We start from the raw sequence: 16240 nt of genomic DNA on the forward strand, positions 1-16240 counted from the left end.
ACTGATGGAGGGATTGTGCGTTCCTGGTGTAACTCGGACAGTTGTTGTTGCCATCCTGTACCTGTCCCGCAGGTGTGATGTTCGGATGTTACACGTGGTCTGCCACTGCGAGGACGATCATCTGTCCGTCCTGTCTCCCTGTAGCGCTGTCTTAGGCGTCTCACAGTACGGACATTGCAATATATTGCCCTGGCCACATCTGCAGTCCTCATGCCTCCTTGCAGCATGCCTAAGGCACGTTCACGCAGATGAGCAGGGACCCTGGGCATCTTTCTCTTGGTGTTTTCCAGAGTCAGTAGAAAGGCCTCTTTAGTGTCCTACATTTTTATAACTGTGATCTTAATTGCCTACCGTCTGTAAGCTGTGGTCCTCTGTAGCTCAATTGGTAGAGCACGGCGCTTGTAACGCCAGGGTAGTGGGTTCGATCCCCGAGAACCACCCGTACCTAACAATGTATGCACGCATGACTGTAAGTCGCTTTGGATAAAAGCGTCTGCTAAATGGCATATTATTATTATATTATTATTATTATTATTAACGACCGTTCCACAGGTGCATGTTCATTAATTGTTTATGGTTAACTGAACAAGCATGGGAAACAGTGTTTAAACCCTTTACACTGAAGATCTGTGAAGTTATTTGGATTTTTACGAATTATCTTTGAAAGACAGGGTCCTGAAAAAGGGACGTTTCTGTTTTTACTGAGTTTAGTTTTGATGTCTTCACTATTATTCTACAATGTAGAAAATAGTAAAAATAAAGAAACACCCTTGAATTAGCAGGTTTTTTCCAAACTTTTGACTGGTACTGTATATATATATATATATATACACAGACACACAAACATACAAAAACAGTCATGGTAAACACAAATAAAACATCACAAATCACCCAGAAAAACAATTACATTCCTCCACAAATAATACAGCAATCAATACTTTAAATTGCCCCAATGGCACCAGTACTGTATTTTTAATTTTGTTCCAACAATACGGTGCATTAAAACTAAAAGCAGATTTACCTCCTCGGTGGAGACCCTGGGAACCTCAAGAGATGACCAATCCTGTGAACAGGTTAGGAAACTCAAGAGATAACCAATCCTGTGAACGGGTTAGGAAACTCAGGAGTTAACCAATCCTGTGAACAGGTTAGGAAACTCAGGAGGTAACCAATCCTGTGAACGGGTTAGGAACCTCAGGAGATGACCAATCCTGTGAACGGGTTAGGAACCTCAGGAGTTAACCAATCCTGTGAACGGGTTAGGAAACTCAGGAGGTAACCAATCCTGTGAACGGGTTAGGAAACTCAATAGGTAACCAATCCTGTGAACGGGTTAGGAAACTCAGGAGATGACCAATCCTGTGAACGGGTTAGGAAACTCAGGAGATGACCAATCCTGTGAACGGGTTAGGAACCTCAGGAGATGACCAATCCTGTGAACGGGTTGGGAACCTCAGGAGATGACCAATCCTGTGAACGGGTTGGGAACCTCAGGAGATGACCAATCCTGTGAACGGGTTAGGAACCTCAGGAGATGACCAATCCTGTGAACGGGTTGGGAACCTCAGGAGATGACCAATCCTGTGAACGGGTTAGGAACCTCAGGAGATGACCAATCCTGTGAACGGGTTAGGAAACTCAGGAGGTAACCAATCCTGTGAACGGGTTAGGAACCTCAGGAGATGACCAATCCTGTGAACGGGTTAGGAACCTCAGGAGATGACCAATCCTGTGAACGGGTTAGGAACCTCAGGAGTTAACCAATCCTGTGAACGGGTTAGGAACCTCAGGAGTTAACCAATCCTGTGAACGGGTTAGGAAACTCAGGAGATGACCAATCCTGTGAACGGGTTAGGAAACTCAGGTGTTAACCAATCCTGTGAACGGGTTGGGAAACTCAGGTGTCTATAAATTCAAAATCAGCTCTGCTGATGTAGCTCTTGAGCTGGACCTGTCGGACTTCTCTGTTTCGATATGAAATCACCGTCAACCCACTAATTAACTTGTCATTTTTGCGAGTTTGAGCTAGTAATGTATCAATATTTATCTTTGAAATGTAATCATCACATAGCCAAGGAATTTATAGCACCATTTTGGATTTCGAATGGTTTTGACCGTTTAGAAGTTTTTACGGGGTGAGGTTGTCTTTTCCTCCCACTTCGACCAAGCAGTGCTTTTACCCGACCATCTTCCAGAGGACATGCTCATATTTTTCCCCAAAACGTATTGATGGCAAAAAAAAAAGAAGCAAACACAATACGCTGTATAGTCCTCACTGAAGGAACAGTGGGGGCGGATGGAGAGAAGGGGGCCTGCACCGGTTCTCCTGTCCTCCCACGCCAGGGCTATGAGGGATGGGCTGGCGACCCCTTCTCCTCTCATCAGGGACAGACAGCTGGGTCGAGCGGCTCTGATCCATACACCACGGCTATCGCCAGATTTATTATCGGGACAGGACAATGAGGCCACAGTCACATAATTAACCAACCTCCCCAATACTGGCCAGACATGATCGGAAAATGGCCAGTAATGCTGGCCTCCAAAAAAATACACAAAAATAAGTCACTAAGTTTCTGTCAGTGTTTGAACTGACCTCGGACCAAGAGGCAAATTGGGGGAATTAGATGGATGGGTCTTATGTTTATTTTTGACAATACTGTAGTTTTAAGTACAACCATACAGTACTTTATCTTTTTATAGTATGAACCTAGTGTGCGAGACACATCACAGCTCACATCACAAACGCACACGTTGGCCTTGACATTGTGTCCCAAATGGCACCCTATTCAGTGCACGATATGGGCCCTGGGGTCAAACGGAGTGCACTATTATAGGGAATAGGATGCCATTTGGGACGAAGCTCATATCACAAACGCACACATTGTCTCTCTGGCTCTTCTCCCTGTACCTAGCAGGGCTGTTTTCAGTGAGTCTCTGGCTCTCCTCCCTGTACCTAGCAGGGCTGTTTTCAGTGAGTCTCTGGCTCTCCTCCCTGTACCTAGCAGGGCTGTTTTCAGTGTCTCTCTGGCTCTCCTCCCTGTACCTAGCAGGGCTGTTTTCAGTGTCTCTGGCTCTCCTCCCTGTCCCTAGCAGGGCTGTTTTCAGTGAGTCTCTGGCTCTCCTCCCTGTACCTAGCAGGGCTGTTTTCAGTGTCTCTTCTCCCTGTACCTAGCAGGGCTGTTTTCAGTGTCTCTTCTCCCTGTACCTAGCAGGGCTGTTTTCAGTGTCTCTCTGGCTCTCCTCCCTGTACCTAGCAGGGCTGTTTTCAGTGAGTCTCCTCCCTGTACCTAGCAGGGCTGTTTTCAGTGAGTCTCTCCTCCCTGTACCTAGCAGGGCTGTTTTCAGTGTCTCTCTGGCTCTCCTCCCTGTACCTAGCAGGGCTGTTTTCAGTGTCTCTTCTCCCTGTACCTAGCAGGGCTGTTTTCAGTGTCTCTCTGGCTCTCCTCCCTGTACCTAGCAGGGCTGTTTTCAGTGTCTCTTCTCCCTGTACCTAGCAGGGCTGTTTTCAGTGTCTCTCCTCCCTGTACCTAGCAGGGCTGTTTTCAGTGAGTCTCTGGCTCTCCTCCCTGTACCTAGCAGGGCTGTTTTCAGTGTCTCTCCTCCCTGTACCTAGCAGGGCTGTTTTCAGTGTCTCTCCTCCCTGTACCTAGCAGGGCTGTTTTCAGTGTCTCTGGCTCTTCTCCCTGTACCTAGCAGGGCTGTTTTCAGTGAGTCTCTGGCTCTCCTCCCTGTACCTAGCAGGGCTGTTTTCAGTGAGTCTCTGGCTCTCCTCCCTGTACCTAGCAGGGCTGTTTTCAGTGAGTCTCTGGCTCTCCTCCCTGTACCTAGCAGGGCTGTTTTCAGTGTCTCTCCTCCCTGTCCCTAGCAGGGCTGTTTTCAGTGTCTCTCCTCCCTGTCCCTAGCAGGGCTGTTTTCAGTGTCTCTCCTCCCTGTCCCTAGCAGGGCTGTTTTCAGTGTCTCTCTGGCTCTCCTCCCTGTACCTAGCAGGGCTGTTTTCAGTGTCTCTCCTCCCTGTACCTAGCAGGGCTGTTTTCAGTGTCTCTCTGGCTCTCCTCCCTGTACCTAGCAGGGCTGTTTTCAGTGTCTCTGGCTCTCCTCCCTGTACCTAGCAGGGCTGTTTTCAGTGTCTCTTCTCCCTGTACCTAGCAGGGCTGTTTTCAGTGTCTCTTCTCCCTGTACCTAGCAGGGCTGTTTTCAGTGTCTCTCTGGCTCTCCTCCCTGTACCTAGCAGGGCTGTTTTCAGTGAGTCTCTGGCTCTCCTCCCTGTACCTAGCAGGGCTGTTTTCAGTGTCTCTGGCTCTCCTCCCTGTACCTAGCAGGGCTGTTTTCAGTGTCTCTTCTCCCTGTACCTAGCAGGGCTGTTTTCAGTGTCTCTCTGGCTCTCCTCCCTGTACCTAGCAGGGCTGTTTTCAGTGAGTCTCCTCCCTGTACCTAGCAGGGCTGTTTTCAGTGAGTCTCTCCTCCCTGTACCTAGCAGGGCTGTTTTCAGTGTCTCTCTGGCTCTCCTCCCTGTACCTAGCAGGGCTGTTTTCAGTGTCTCTCTGGCTCTCCTCCCTGTACCTAGCAGGGCTGTTTTCAGTGAGTCTCTGGCTCTCCTCCCTGTACCTAGCAGGGCTGTTTTCAGTGTCTCTCCTCCCTGTCCCTAGCAGGGCTGTTTTCAGTGTCTCTCCTCCCTGTCCCTAGCAGGGCTGTTTTCAGTGTCTCTCTGGCTCTCCTCCCTGTACCTAGCAGGGCTGTTTTCAGTGTCTCTCCTCCCTGTACCTAGCAGGGCTGTTTTCAGTGTCTCTCCTCCCTGTACCTAGCAGGGCTGTTTTCAGTGTCTCTGGCTCTCCTCCCTGTACCTAGCAGGGCTGTTTTCAGTGAGTCTCTGGCTCTCCTCCCTGTCCCTAGCAGGGCTGTTTTCAGTGAGTCTCTGGCTCTCCTCCCTGTACCTAGCAGGGCTGTTTTCAGTGTCTCTCCTCCCTGTACCTAGCAGGGCTGTTTTCAGTGTCTCTCTGTCTCTCCTCCCTGTACCTAGCAGGGCTGTTTTCAGTGTCTCTCTGTCTCTCCTCCCTGTACCTAGCAGGGCTGTTTTCAGTGTCTCTGGCTCTCCTCCCTGTACCTAGCAGGGCTGTTTTCAGTGTCTCTCCTCCCTGTACCTAGCAGGGCTGTTTTCAGTGAGTCTCTGGCTCTCCTCCCTGTACCTAGCAGGGCTGTTTTCAGTGTCTCTGGCTCTCCTCCCTGTACCTAGCAGGGCTGTTTTCAGTGAGTCTCTGGCTCTCCTCCCTGTACCTAGCAGGGCTGTTTTCAGTGTCTCTGGCTCTCCTCCCTGTACCTAGCAGGGCTGTTTTCAGTGTCTCTCTGTCTCTCCTCCCTGTACCTAGCAGGGCTGTTTTCAGTGTCTCTCTGTCTCTCCTCCCTGTCCCTAGCAGGGCTGTTTTCAGTGTCTCTCCTCCCTGTACCTAGCAGGGCTGTTTTCAGTGGGTAGAGGTTCTGCCCTCGCAAATGAGTAATAATCCAGGGAAAGGAAGGGCGTGATGCATTTGGCTGCTCCATCTCCGTGGAAAACAAATATCACTCCATCTGTGTTGTAATTAAGTCAACAGAACTGCTCAACCATAGAAATAGAACGGGAGTCCCCAATTCAAGTCAATGATGGCATAAATGGGTGGACTGGCGGCCATGTTGAGTGTACCCATGCCAGGAAGTAAAAAGCAGGAAGTGTACCCTTCAATCTGTGCTGTGATTTGTCAACTCAACTGACATTAGAAGAAGAAAAAAATACACGAAATTGCATGCGCCGCATCAGTTAACATCAGTTGATAGAACATTCCAAATTACCATGGAAATGATTGCATCACAATACCAGGCAGCCATTGTGAGTGTCCCCATGAGTTTACCAGTCAAAGCTTCTACGCCTGTTCTGTTCATTCTATTTCCATGGGCTCAACAACAATCAAATGGATATGGAACATGGTCAGGTACAATACCGGTGTAACTTAAAAGGTTTTATTTTAATCATTTTTTTAAACATAAAAATAGGATACCATCGCACATTTAAACTAAGACGGAGTTTTATCGATGAGCAATCCAAAAAATAAAAAGGTGGTCAAGTCTTCTTGCTGCGGAGCCTCAGATCCAAAAGAAAGGCTCTCAGCAGGGTCATAGACAACTACTGGACAGAGTGAATGGATGACGGTCTCCTTGACCTTGAGCGCTTAGAATAACCAACGGGAGTTTAGTTCCCACTAACTCCGGACAGACAGCGGGACCTTTGGTGAGCGTGGGACGGCCCAGTGTGTGTGTGTGTGTGTTTCTCTCCCCCCACACCCACACACACACGTATAGCTTTGATTAGGACACTGGAACCCCTCCTCTTCGCTCTCCAGCCTCTTGATGTCATTGGCACCAGAGAAATCCATAATTCTAGCTAAAGAGCCCCTGCCAAGCCACGGCATCACAATAGCCTCTCCTCCTCCCCTGTTGATTCACATTGGAGATGCAGCAATACACACGCCTGGGGCTGTTTCTACATGTGTCTGGGCTGTTTCTACATGTGTCTGGGGTCTGGAGCTGTTTCTACATGTGTCTGGGGCCTGGGGCTGTTTCTACATGTTGTCTGGGGCTGTTTCTACATGTTGTCTGGGGCTGTTTCTACATGTGTCTGGGGCTGTTTCTACATGTGTCTGGAGCTGTTTCTACATGTGTCTGGGGCTGTTTCTACATGTTGTCTGGGGCTGTTTCTACATGTGTCTGGGGCTGTTTCTACATGTGTCTGGAGCTGTTTCTACATGTGTCTGGGGCTGTTTCTACATGTGTCTGGGGCTGTTTCTACATGTGTCTGGAGCTGTTTCTACATGTGTCTGGGGCTGTTTCTACATGTGTCTGGGGCTGTTTCTACATGTGTCTGGGGCTGTTTCTACATGTGTCTGGGGCTGTTTCTACATGTGTCTGGGGCTGTTTCTACATGTGTCTGAAACTGTTTCTACATGTGTCTGGGCTGTTTCTACATGTTGTCTGGGGCCTGGGGCTGTTTCTACATGTTGTCTGGGGCTGTTTCTACATGTGTCTGGGGCTGTTTCTACATGTGTCTGAAACTGTTTCTACATGTGTCTGGGGCTGTTTCTACATGTGTCTGAAACTGTTTCTACATGTGTCTGGGCTGTTTCTACATGTTGTCTGGGGCTGTTTCTACATGTGTCTGGGGCCTGGGGCTGTTTCTACATGTGTCTGGGGCTGTTTCTACATGTGTCTGGGGCTGTTTCTACATGTGTCTGGGGCTGTTTCTACATGTTGTCTGGGGCTGTTTCTACATGTGTCTGGGGCTGTTTCTACATGTGTCTGGGGCTGTTTCTACATGTTGTCTGGGGCTGTTTCTACATGTTGTCTGGGGCCTGGAGCTGTTTCTACATGTGTCTGGGGCTGTTTCTACATGTGTCTGGAGCTGTTTCTACATGTGTCTGGGGCTGTTTCTACATGTTGTCTGGGGCTGTTTCTACATGTGTCTGGAGCTGTTTCTACATGTGTCTGGGGCTGTTTCTACATGTTGTCTGGGGCCTGGGGCTGTTTCTACATGTGTCTGGGGCTGTTTCTACATGTGTCTGGGGCTGTTTCTACATGTGTCTGGGCTGTTTCTACATGTGTCTGGGCTGTTTCTACATGTGTCTGGGCTGTTTCTACATGTGTCTGGGCTGTTTCTACATGTTGTCTGGGGCTGTTTCTACATGTGTCTGGGCTGTTTCTACATGTTGTCTGGGGCTGTTTCTACATGTGTCTGGGGCTGTTTCTACATGTGTCTGGAGCTGTTTCTACATGTGTCTGGGCTGTTTCTACATGTTGTCTGGGGCTGTTTCTACATGTGTCTGGGCTGTTTCTACATGTGTCTGGGGCTGTTTCTACATGTGTCTGGGGCTGTTTCTACATGTTGTCTGGGGCTGTTTCTACATGTGTCTGGGGCTGTTTCTACATGTGTCTGGGGCTGTTTCTACATGTGTCTGGAGCTGTTTCTACATGTGTCTGGGGCTGTTTCTACATGTGTCTGGGGCTGTTTCTACATGTGTCTGGGGCTGTTTCTACATGTGTCTGGGGCTGTTTCTACATGTGTCTGGGGCTGTTTCTACATGTGTCTGGGGCTGTTTCTACATGTGTCTGGGGCTGTTTCTACATGTGTCTGGAGCTGTTTCTACATGTGTCTGGGCTGTTTCTACATGTGTCTGGGGCTGTTTCTACATGTTGTCTGGGGCTGTTTCTACATGTGTCTGGAGCTGTTTCTACATGTGTCTGGGGCTGTTTCTACATGTGTCTGGAGCTGTTTCTACATGTGTCTGGGGCTGTTTCTACATGTGTCTGGGGCTGTTTCTACATGTTGTCTTTCTAATAATTTTGTCACGGCAGGTTATTGTCCTATTGGCCTGTAGAGACTATTGAGCAGATTTAAAACACTGAACACAATCACAATGCTATCCCAGGGGGCCGTGTGGTGGTACGAGGCACTCGGGCACAGGAACAGCAAAGGATTCTGGGTACTTGGTACAGGTAGAGGGGGCGGCCGGGCGGGAGGATCTGTGTGTGTGTGTGTGTGTCTGTGGCGTGCGTGAGACTGTTCTCCTGTGACTGTCTCACACTGGCTCTGACCTCCACTGTCTAACATTAGCAACAAGGCATGTTCCCTTGGCCACATTATGATAGCTGAGTCTGGCTGTATCTACACAGGAAAAACTGGCTAGGGTTGGGCGATATTACCATAGTATCGGATATCTAAGATGATTGACAGCCATTGTCGACGGTGACGACATCGTGATGTGACAGACTATGTATAGCCTATTGCAACTTAGCCGGCACCAGTAAAGAGCTGACTGGGAAGCCCACAGCAGTAAAGAGCTGACTGGGAAGCCCACAGCAGTAAAGAGCTGACTGGGAAGCCCACAGCAGTAAAGAGCTGACTGGGAAGCCCACAGCAGTAAAGAGCTAACTGGGAAGCCCACAGCAGTAAAGAGCTGACTGGGAAGCCCACAGCAGTAAAGAGCTGACTGGGAAGCCCACCGCAGTAAAGAGCTGACTGGGAAGCCCACAGCAGTAAAGAGCTGACTGGGAAGCCCACAGCAGTAAAGAGCTGACTGGGAAGCCCACAGCAGTAAAGAGCTGACTGGGAAGCCCACAGCAGTAAAGAGCTGACTGGGAAGCCCACAGCAGTAAAGAGCTGACTGGGAAGCCCACCGCAGTAAAGAGCTGACTGGGAAGCCCACCGCAGTAAAGAGCTGACTGGGAAGCCCACAGCAGTAAAGAGCTGACTGGGAAGCCCACAGCAGTAAAGAGCTGACTGGGTAGCCCACAGCAGTAAAGAGCTGATTGGGAAGCCCACAGCAGTAAAGAGCTGATTGGGAAGCCCACAGCAGTAAAGAGCTGACTGGGTAGCCCACAGCAGTAAAGAGCTGATTGGGAAGCCCACAGCAGTAAAGAGCTGATTGGGAAGCCCACAGCAGTAAAGAGCTGACTGGGAAGCCCACAGCAGTAAAGAGCTGACTGGGAAGCCCGCAGCAGGGCCAAGTGGACTATTCCTTTGCTATAGCCTGCGTAACCTATTTCAATAAATACTGTATGTTATGAACATTTTACACAATGCAAGAGAACCATGTAGACAGAGCTAAGATTTTCACCAAAGCAGCGCAAAATATCCCGTAAGAAATATATATTTTTCTCTCTCAATGTCGGATGATCTGGACCATATAGCCGAAGCCTATTTTATTTGTTTTATAGCGGACACTCCAGTGTCTAATTACTTTAAGTACTTGGATAATTTGATTTGAATAGGACTTTCTCCCGCTTCCTCTCACTGCATGATCAAACGATTCATTTATGTAACGGAGTTCTAGGCTTTCAGAAAGTTTTAAGTTGTTTTTGAATAACCTAAAAACATGATAGGCCTGAGGTAATAATGAGGTAGAACAAACAATAGTAAGATAGATTTTTCTAACGAGTAGTTTGAACCGATCTTACCGTTATAAAAGATGTGATGTATGCATCCCTCCTCCTTGCCATTACAAACCAAACGGCCAAAAGCCAAAGAAAAGTACAAGAAAATATACATCTAAAAGCTTATGAAAGAAACGATGTGTAGAGTATTATTAGCAATGTATAGAACCTACCTACAACGTATACAAAGAAGCCTAGGCCTAATAACAGAGGAAGATCGGGCAAAAATGCGAATCGCTGAATATTTATAATTATACAGTTCTGTGGACAGCAGAGTTGCGTGCTCTGCTGCCGGGCCCTTGATGATTTACCACGCAGCCACGCAGCCACAAAGCCATACAGCCACAAAGCCATGCAGCCACAAAGCCACGCAGCCACAAAGCCATGCAGCCACAAAGCCATGTAGCCACGCAGCCATGTAGCCATACAGCCTCTTAGCTGCCTGAAGGAAGAACAAAACACTTCCACACACCTTGGCAGCATTCCTGAACTTAGATTGGCTGCCAAATCAAATAAAACACTAGGAGGTTGGACTGATGGAAATCAGAAATAACTCTGAGGCTGTCTGCATTGCACGTCACTTTGTTATCCTAATGAATCATCTTAATCCTCCATAAAAACCTATTGGCTGTAGGGCCCTCTACAGGTTAGAGCCAGAGTTAAAAACGCCTGCATCCATCTATCTATTACAGAGGAAAGAGAATGGTTTCAAAATTAAAGTAATTTCCTCAATATTCCCAAAATCTCAATTGGAGGATTCCCAGACGTTCTGTTTATTCCCACCTGATTCCAGGAATCTTCCAAATGGGATTTCTGAAAAACTTTTGTGAAAGTTAGCAGACTTTTTCAAGAAATGTGAAGCGCGGCATCTTTGTATGGCCTGAGGTCGACTGAGTGACCGCACTACAAAGTAGAGGGGAGGAAACATCAACTTTTGAGCTTAGATTTTTTTTTTTCTTCAGGCGTCATGCCATTTCTGCAAACCTTAGACCTCACTTAGAAATGTTAGTAACGGTGCCCACTGGCAAACTGACCAAGCTGATGGAACGAGAGAGAGAGAGAGAGAGTACTGAGAAAGAGAGGAGTGAAGAAGAGGAACGAGGGGGCAAATCCTTTAATTGGATTTGGGTGCTTTCCTGGCCTTGGGCTAGCAGTGTCCTGTTGGTACGGTGAGAGCTGCACGCTGTGACACAGCTAATTTAAGGCCACCCTCCGGCTGCTACCTAGGTTAAGTACCAAATGGCACACTATGGGCCCTAGTAAAAATTAGTTAGGGCCCTATAAAATCTGTATTTTATTTTTTTCATTGTTCTGTTATTTATTTCTGGTGAAAATTCTGGTTATCTCCGTGTTGTTTTTCCAGGTTTCGGTTTTTCCCCCATTTTGTTCAGGGTTTCGCTATCAATTGACATTTTGAATAGAAAAACAACAAAATTGGATGTTCTAAGTCCACAACAACGCTTAACCCACATCAGGTTTGGATTTTTTTGGGGTGTACTTTACCCTTTAATGCCACTGTGCACCAGCAAGAGACTTGTTTGGTTAGCGATGTTTCCGTAGCGATCATGTGATTGCAGAGTTTGATAAACAAATGGGCGCTGGATTGATGCAAATAATCATGATATCATTCTGCCAGGTAGGTGTGGTCTACTTGGTAGTTAACATTTAGTTGGAGGTTTTTGGGAAAGTCTCCCCATCTCCACTAGGAGGTGGTTATCATTAGCATCGTCGCTAACGTTTACAAAGTGTAGACATACGTACACACACACACACACAAGGGCATTCCGGTGCCGTTCCAGAAAGTTGCAGGGAAATACTACATCCCTGATGCATTTTGTTCTCGTCTTATGATCACATTGGGGCAAATTAAAGAACGTTCTATTAAGTTCAATAAAATCTTTGTTGAATTCTGTTTTTAATGTCTGGGTTCAGTGACTCCGTCCACGTTCTCCATAACGGGCCCTAATTAGTGCACTATATTGGGAGTAATCTGGGACGGACCACAACCGACCTGCCCTTGGCTCTGGGAGGGGGGGGGGCACGGGACAGAGGGGCAGGGGAGACGAGGCGGCGGAGGAGGAGATGGAGGTGGTGATGGAGGAGGAGATGGAGGTGGTGATGGAGGTGGTGATGCCAGTGAGTTGGACGGTTAGGGGTAGATAACGGCTGGTAGGGTTTCAGTCACAACGTATCTGTATCGCAGATGGCTTTTATAAACAACATTACTGGTTGGGACCACCTGACGGTGAGTGGGGTATAAAAGGAGTTCTCTTACCTCTTCCTGGGCCTCGGACATACGCTTCATCCCCCTCTTCCCAAAGATACAGGCCAGGTCTGTCTGGCTGCGGCTGGACAGGTCCTTTCCTAGAAGTATCAAGTTAGGGTTAGATACAGAGAGAGAGAGAGAGAGAGAGAAAGGGGTGAGGTGCTCTATACAGTGGTTCCCAAACTGTGGGGCGGGCGAGTGGTCGGCAGAGTGGAACTCAGTCATGACTTTCAACTTCCTCTTGAAAGTTGTAATAGTAGAATGCACAAGGTGCAATTTCTAAATTGGGCAGTGCATCATCAGTTCCTCTTGGCATGTCAGTCATTGCAGACCTTAGAAAGCTATTTATAAGTTGTCAGAAATGTCCAGATCAACTAGCCCATGTCAGCTAACTTTTTTTTTTAGCTCGTTATTTATTTATTTTTTGCCCATTGATTTTGTAATATTGTTTGAGTCACTCAAATATCACACGAATACACATTAGACATGACAAAATGTATAGAATTGCAGGAAATAAGCTTTAAACCTGCAACATTGTCTCTCCGCCAACAAGAGGTGTGTGAACAGTTCGTGTCGTGAACAGCGCTTGTGCCCATTAGACGTGGCACAGGATGTTCCCCAACGCTGGAAGGGGGGTCTGAGTGAAAAAGGTTTGGGAACCCCTTCTCTATACGGCTGTATTACATTAGAGAGAGAGAGGAGAGGTGTTCTATAAGGCTGAGGTATTACATTAGAGAGAGAGGAGAGGTGTTCTATAAGGCTGAGGTATTACATTAGAGAGAGAGGAGGTGTTCTATAAGGCTGAGGTATTACATTAGAGAGAGGAGAGGTGTTCTATAAGGCTGAGGTATTACATTAGAGAGAGAGAGGAGAGGTGTTCTATAAGGCTGAGGTATTATATTAGAGAGAGAGAGGAGAGGTGTTCTATAAGGCTGAGGTATTACATTAGAGAGAGAGAGGAGAGGTGTTCTATAAGGCTGAGGTATTACATTAGAGAGAGAGAGGAGAGGTGTTCTATAAGGCTGAGGTATTACATTAGAGAGAGAGAGAGAGGGTGTTCTATAAGGCTGAGGTATTACATTAGAGAGAGAGAGGAGAGGTGTTCTATAAGGCTGAGGTATTACATTAGAGAGAGAGAGGAGAGGTGTTCTATAAGGCTGAGGTATTACATTAGAGAGAGAGGGAGAGGTGTTCTATAAGGCTGAGGTATTACATTAGAGAGAGAGGAGGAGAGGTGTTCTATAAGGCTGAGGTATTACATTAGAGAGAGAGAGGAGAGGTGTTCTATAAGGCTGAGGTATTACATTAGAGAGAGAGAGGAGAGGTGTTCTATAAGGCTGAGGTATTACATTAGAGAGAGGAGAGGTGTTCTATAAGGCTGAGGTATTACATTAGAGAGAGAGGAGAGGTGTTCTATAAGGCTGAGGTATTACATTAGAGAGAGAGGAGAGGTGTTCTATAAGGCTGAGGTATTACATTAGAGAGAGAGAGAGGAGAGGTGTTCTATAAGGCTGAGGTATTACATTAGAGAGAGAGGAGAGGGTTCTATAAGGCTGAGGTATTACATTAGAGAGAGAGAGGAGAGGTGTTCTATAAGGCTGAGGTATTACATTAGAGAGAGAGGAGAGGTGTTCTATAAGGCTGAGGTATTACATTGAGAGAGAGAGGAGAGGTGTTCTATAAGGCTGAGGTATTGCATTAGAGAGAGAGAGGAGAGGTGTTCTATAAGGCTGAGGTATTACATTAGAGAGAGAGGAGAGGTGTTCTATAAGGCTGAGGTATTACATTAGAGAGAGAGGAGAGGTGTTCTATAAGGCTGAGGTATTACATTAGAGAGAGAGAGGAGAGGTGTTCTATAAGGCTGAGGTATTACATTAGAGAGAGGAGAGGTGTTCTATAAGGCTGAGGTATTACATTAGAGAGAGAGGAGAGGTGTTCTATAAGGCTGAGGTATTACATTAGAGAGAGAGGAGAGGTGTTCTATAAGGCTGAGGTATTACATTAGAGAGAGAGGGAGAGGTGTTCTATAAGGCTGAGGTATTACATTGAGAGAGAGAGGAGAGGTGTTCTATAAGGCTGAGGTATTACATTAGAGAGAGAGAGGAGAGGTGTTCTATAAGGCTGAGGTATTACATTAGAGAGAGAGAGGAGAGGTGTTCTATAAGGCTGAGGTATTACATTAGAGAGAGGAGAGGAGAGGTGTTCTATAAGGCTGAGGTATTACATTAGAGAGAGAGGAGAGGTGTTCTATAAGGCTGAGGTATTACATTAGAGAGAGAGAGGAGAGGTGTTCTATAAGGCTGAGGTATTACATTAGAGAGAGGAGAGGTGTTCTATAAGGCTGAGGTATTACATTAGGAGAGAGAGGAGAGGTGTTCTATAAGGCTGAGGTATTACATTAGAGAGAGAGAGGAGAGGTGTTCTATAAGGCTGAGGTATTACATTAGAGAGAGAGGAGAGGTGTTCTATAAGGCTGAGGTATTACATTAGAGAGAGAGGAGAGGTGTTCTATAAGGCTGAGGTATTACATTAGAGAGAGAGAGGAGAGGTGTTCTATAAGGCTGAGGTATTACATTAGAGAGAGAGGAGAGGTGTTCTATAAGGCTGTATTACATTAGAGAGAGAGAGGAGAGGTGTTCTATAAGGCTGAGGTATTACATTAGAGAGAGAGAGGAGAGGTGTTCTATAAGGCTGAGGTATTACATTAGAGAGAGAGGAGAGGTGTTCTATAAGGCTGAGGTATTACATTAGAGAGAGAGGAGAGGTGTTCTATAAGGCTGAGGTATTACATTAGAGAGAGAGAGGAGAGGTGTTCTATAAGGCTGAGGTATTACATTAGAGAGAGAGAGAGAGAGGTGTTCTATAAGGCTGAGGTATTACATTAGAGAGAGAGAGGAGAGGAGTTCTATAAGGCTGAGGTATTACATTAGAGAGAGGAGAGGTGTTCTATAAGGCTGAGGTATTACATTAGAGAGAGAGGAGAGGTGTTCTATAAGGCTGAGGTATTACATTAGAGAGAGAGAGGAGAGGTGTTCTATAAGGCTGAGGTATTACATTAGAGAGAGAGAGGAGAGGTGTTCTATAAGGCTGAGGTATTACATTAGAGAGAGGGAGAGGTGTTCTATAAGGCTGAGGTATTACATTAGAGAGAGAGAGGAGAGGTGTTCTATAAGGCTGAGGTATTACATTAGAGAGAGAGAGGAGAGGTGTTCTATAAGGCTGAGGTATTACATTAGAGAGAGAGAGGAGAGGTGTTCTATAAGGCTGAGGTATTACATTAGAGAGAGAGGAGAGGTGTTCTATAAGGCTGAGGTATTACATTAGAGAGAGAGGGAGAGGGTGTTCTATAAGGCTGAGGTATTACATTAGAGAGAGAGAGGAGAGGTGTTCTATAAGGCTGAGGTATTACATTAGAGAGAGAGAGGAGAGGTGTTCTATAAGGCTGAGGTATTACATTAGAGAGAGAGGAGAGGAGTTCTATAAGGCTGAGGTATTACATTAGAGAGAGGAGAGGTGTTCTATAAGGCTGAGGTATTACATTAGAGAGAGAGGAGAGGTGTTCTATAAGGCTGAGGTATTACATTAGAGAGAGGGAGAGGTGTTCTATAAGGCTGAGGTATTACATTAGAGAGAGAGGAGAGGTGTTCTATAAGGCTGAGGTATTACATTAGAGAGAGAGAGGAGAGGTGTTCTATAAGGCTGAGGTATTACATTAGAGAGAGGAGAGGTGTTCTATAAGGCTGAGGTATTACATTAGAGAGAGAGAGGAGAGGTGTTCTATAAGGCTGAGGTATTACATTAGAGAGAGGAGAGGTGTTCTATAAGGCTGAGGTATTACATTAGAGAGAGGAGAGGTGTTCTATAAGGCTGAGGTATTACATTAGAGAGAGAGGAGAGGTGTTCTATAAGGCTGAGGTATTACATTAGAGAGAGAGGAGGAGAGGTGTTCTATAAGGCTGAGGTATTACATTAGAGAGAGGAGAGGTGTTCTATAAGGCTGAGGTATTACATTAGAGAGAGGAG

The 16240-nt window shown here is 46.6% G+C and overlaps 1 protein-coding gene across 2 annotated transcripts in view; it reads right to left on the reverse strand.

The window, feature by feature from the left end:
• The window catches only part of pinx1 (PIN2 (TERF1) interacting telomerase inhibitor 1), a 63948-nt gene that overhangs the window by 22674 nt on the left and 25034 nt on the right, over positions 1-16240 (reverse strand). For both annotated transcript variants that reach the window (XM_045210112.1, XM_041859888.2), the window contains exon 6: positions 12227-12315. In XM_045210112.1, coding sequence (XP_045066047.1) covers positions 12227-12315 — 89 coding nt within the window. The remainder of the gene's footprint in view (positions 1-12226; positions 12316-16240) is intronic.

The sequence above is a fragment of the Coregonus clupeaformis genome, chromosome 33 (genome assembly GCF_020615455.1).
Source record: "Coregonus clupeaformis isolate EN_2021a chromosome 33, ASM2061545v1, whole genome shotgun sequence".
Classification (NCBI taxonomy): Eukaryota; Metazoa; Chordata; class Actinopteri; order Salmoniformes; family Salmonidae; genus Coregonus; species Coregonus clupeaformis.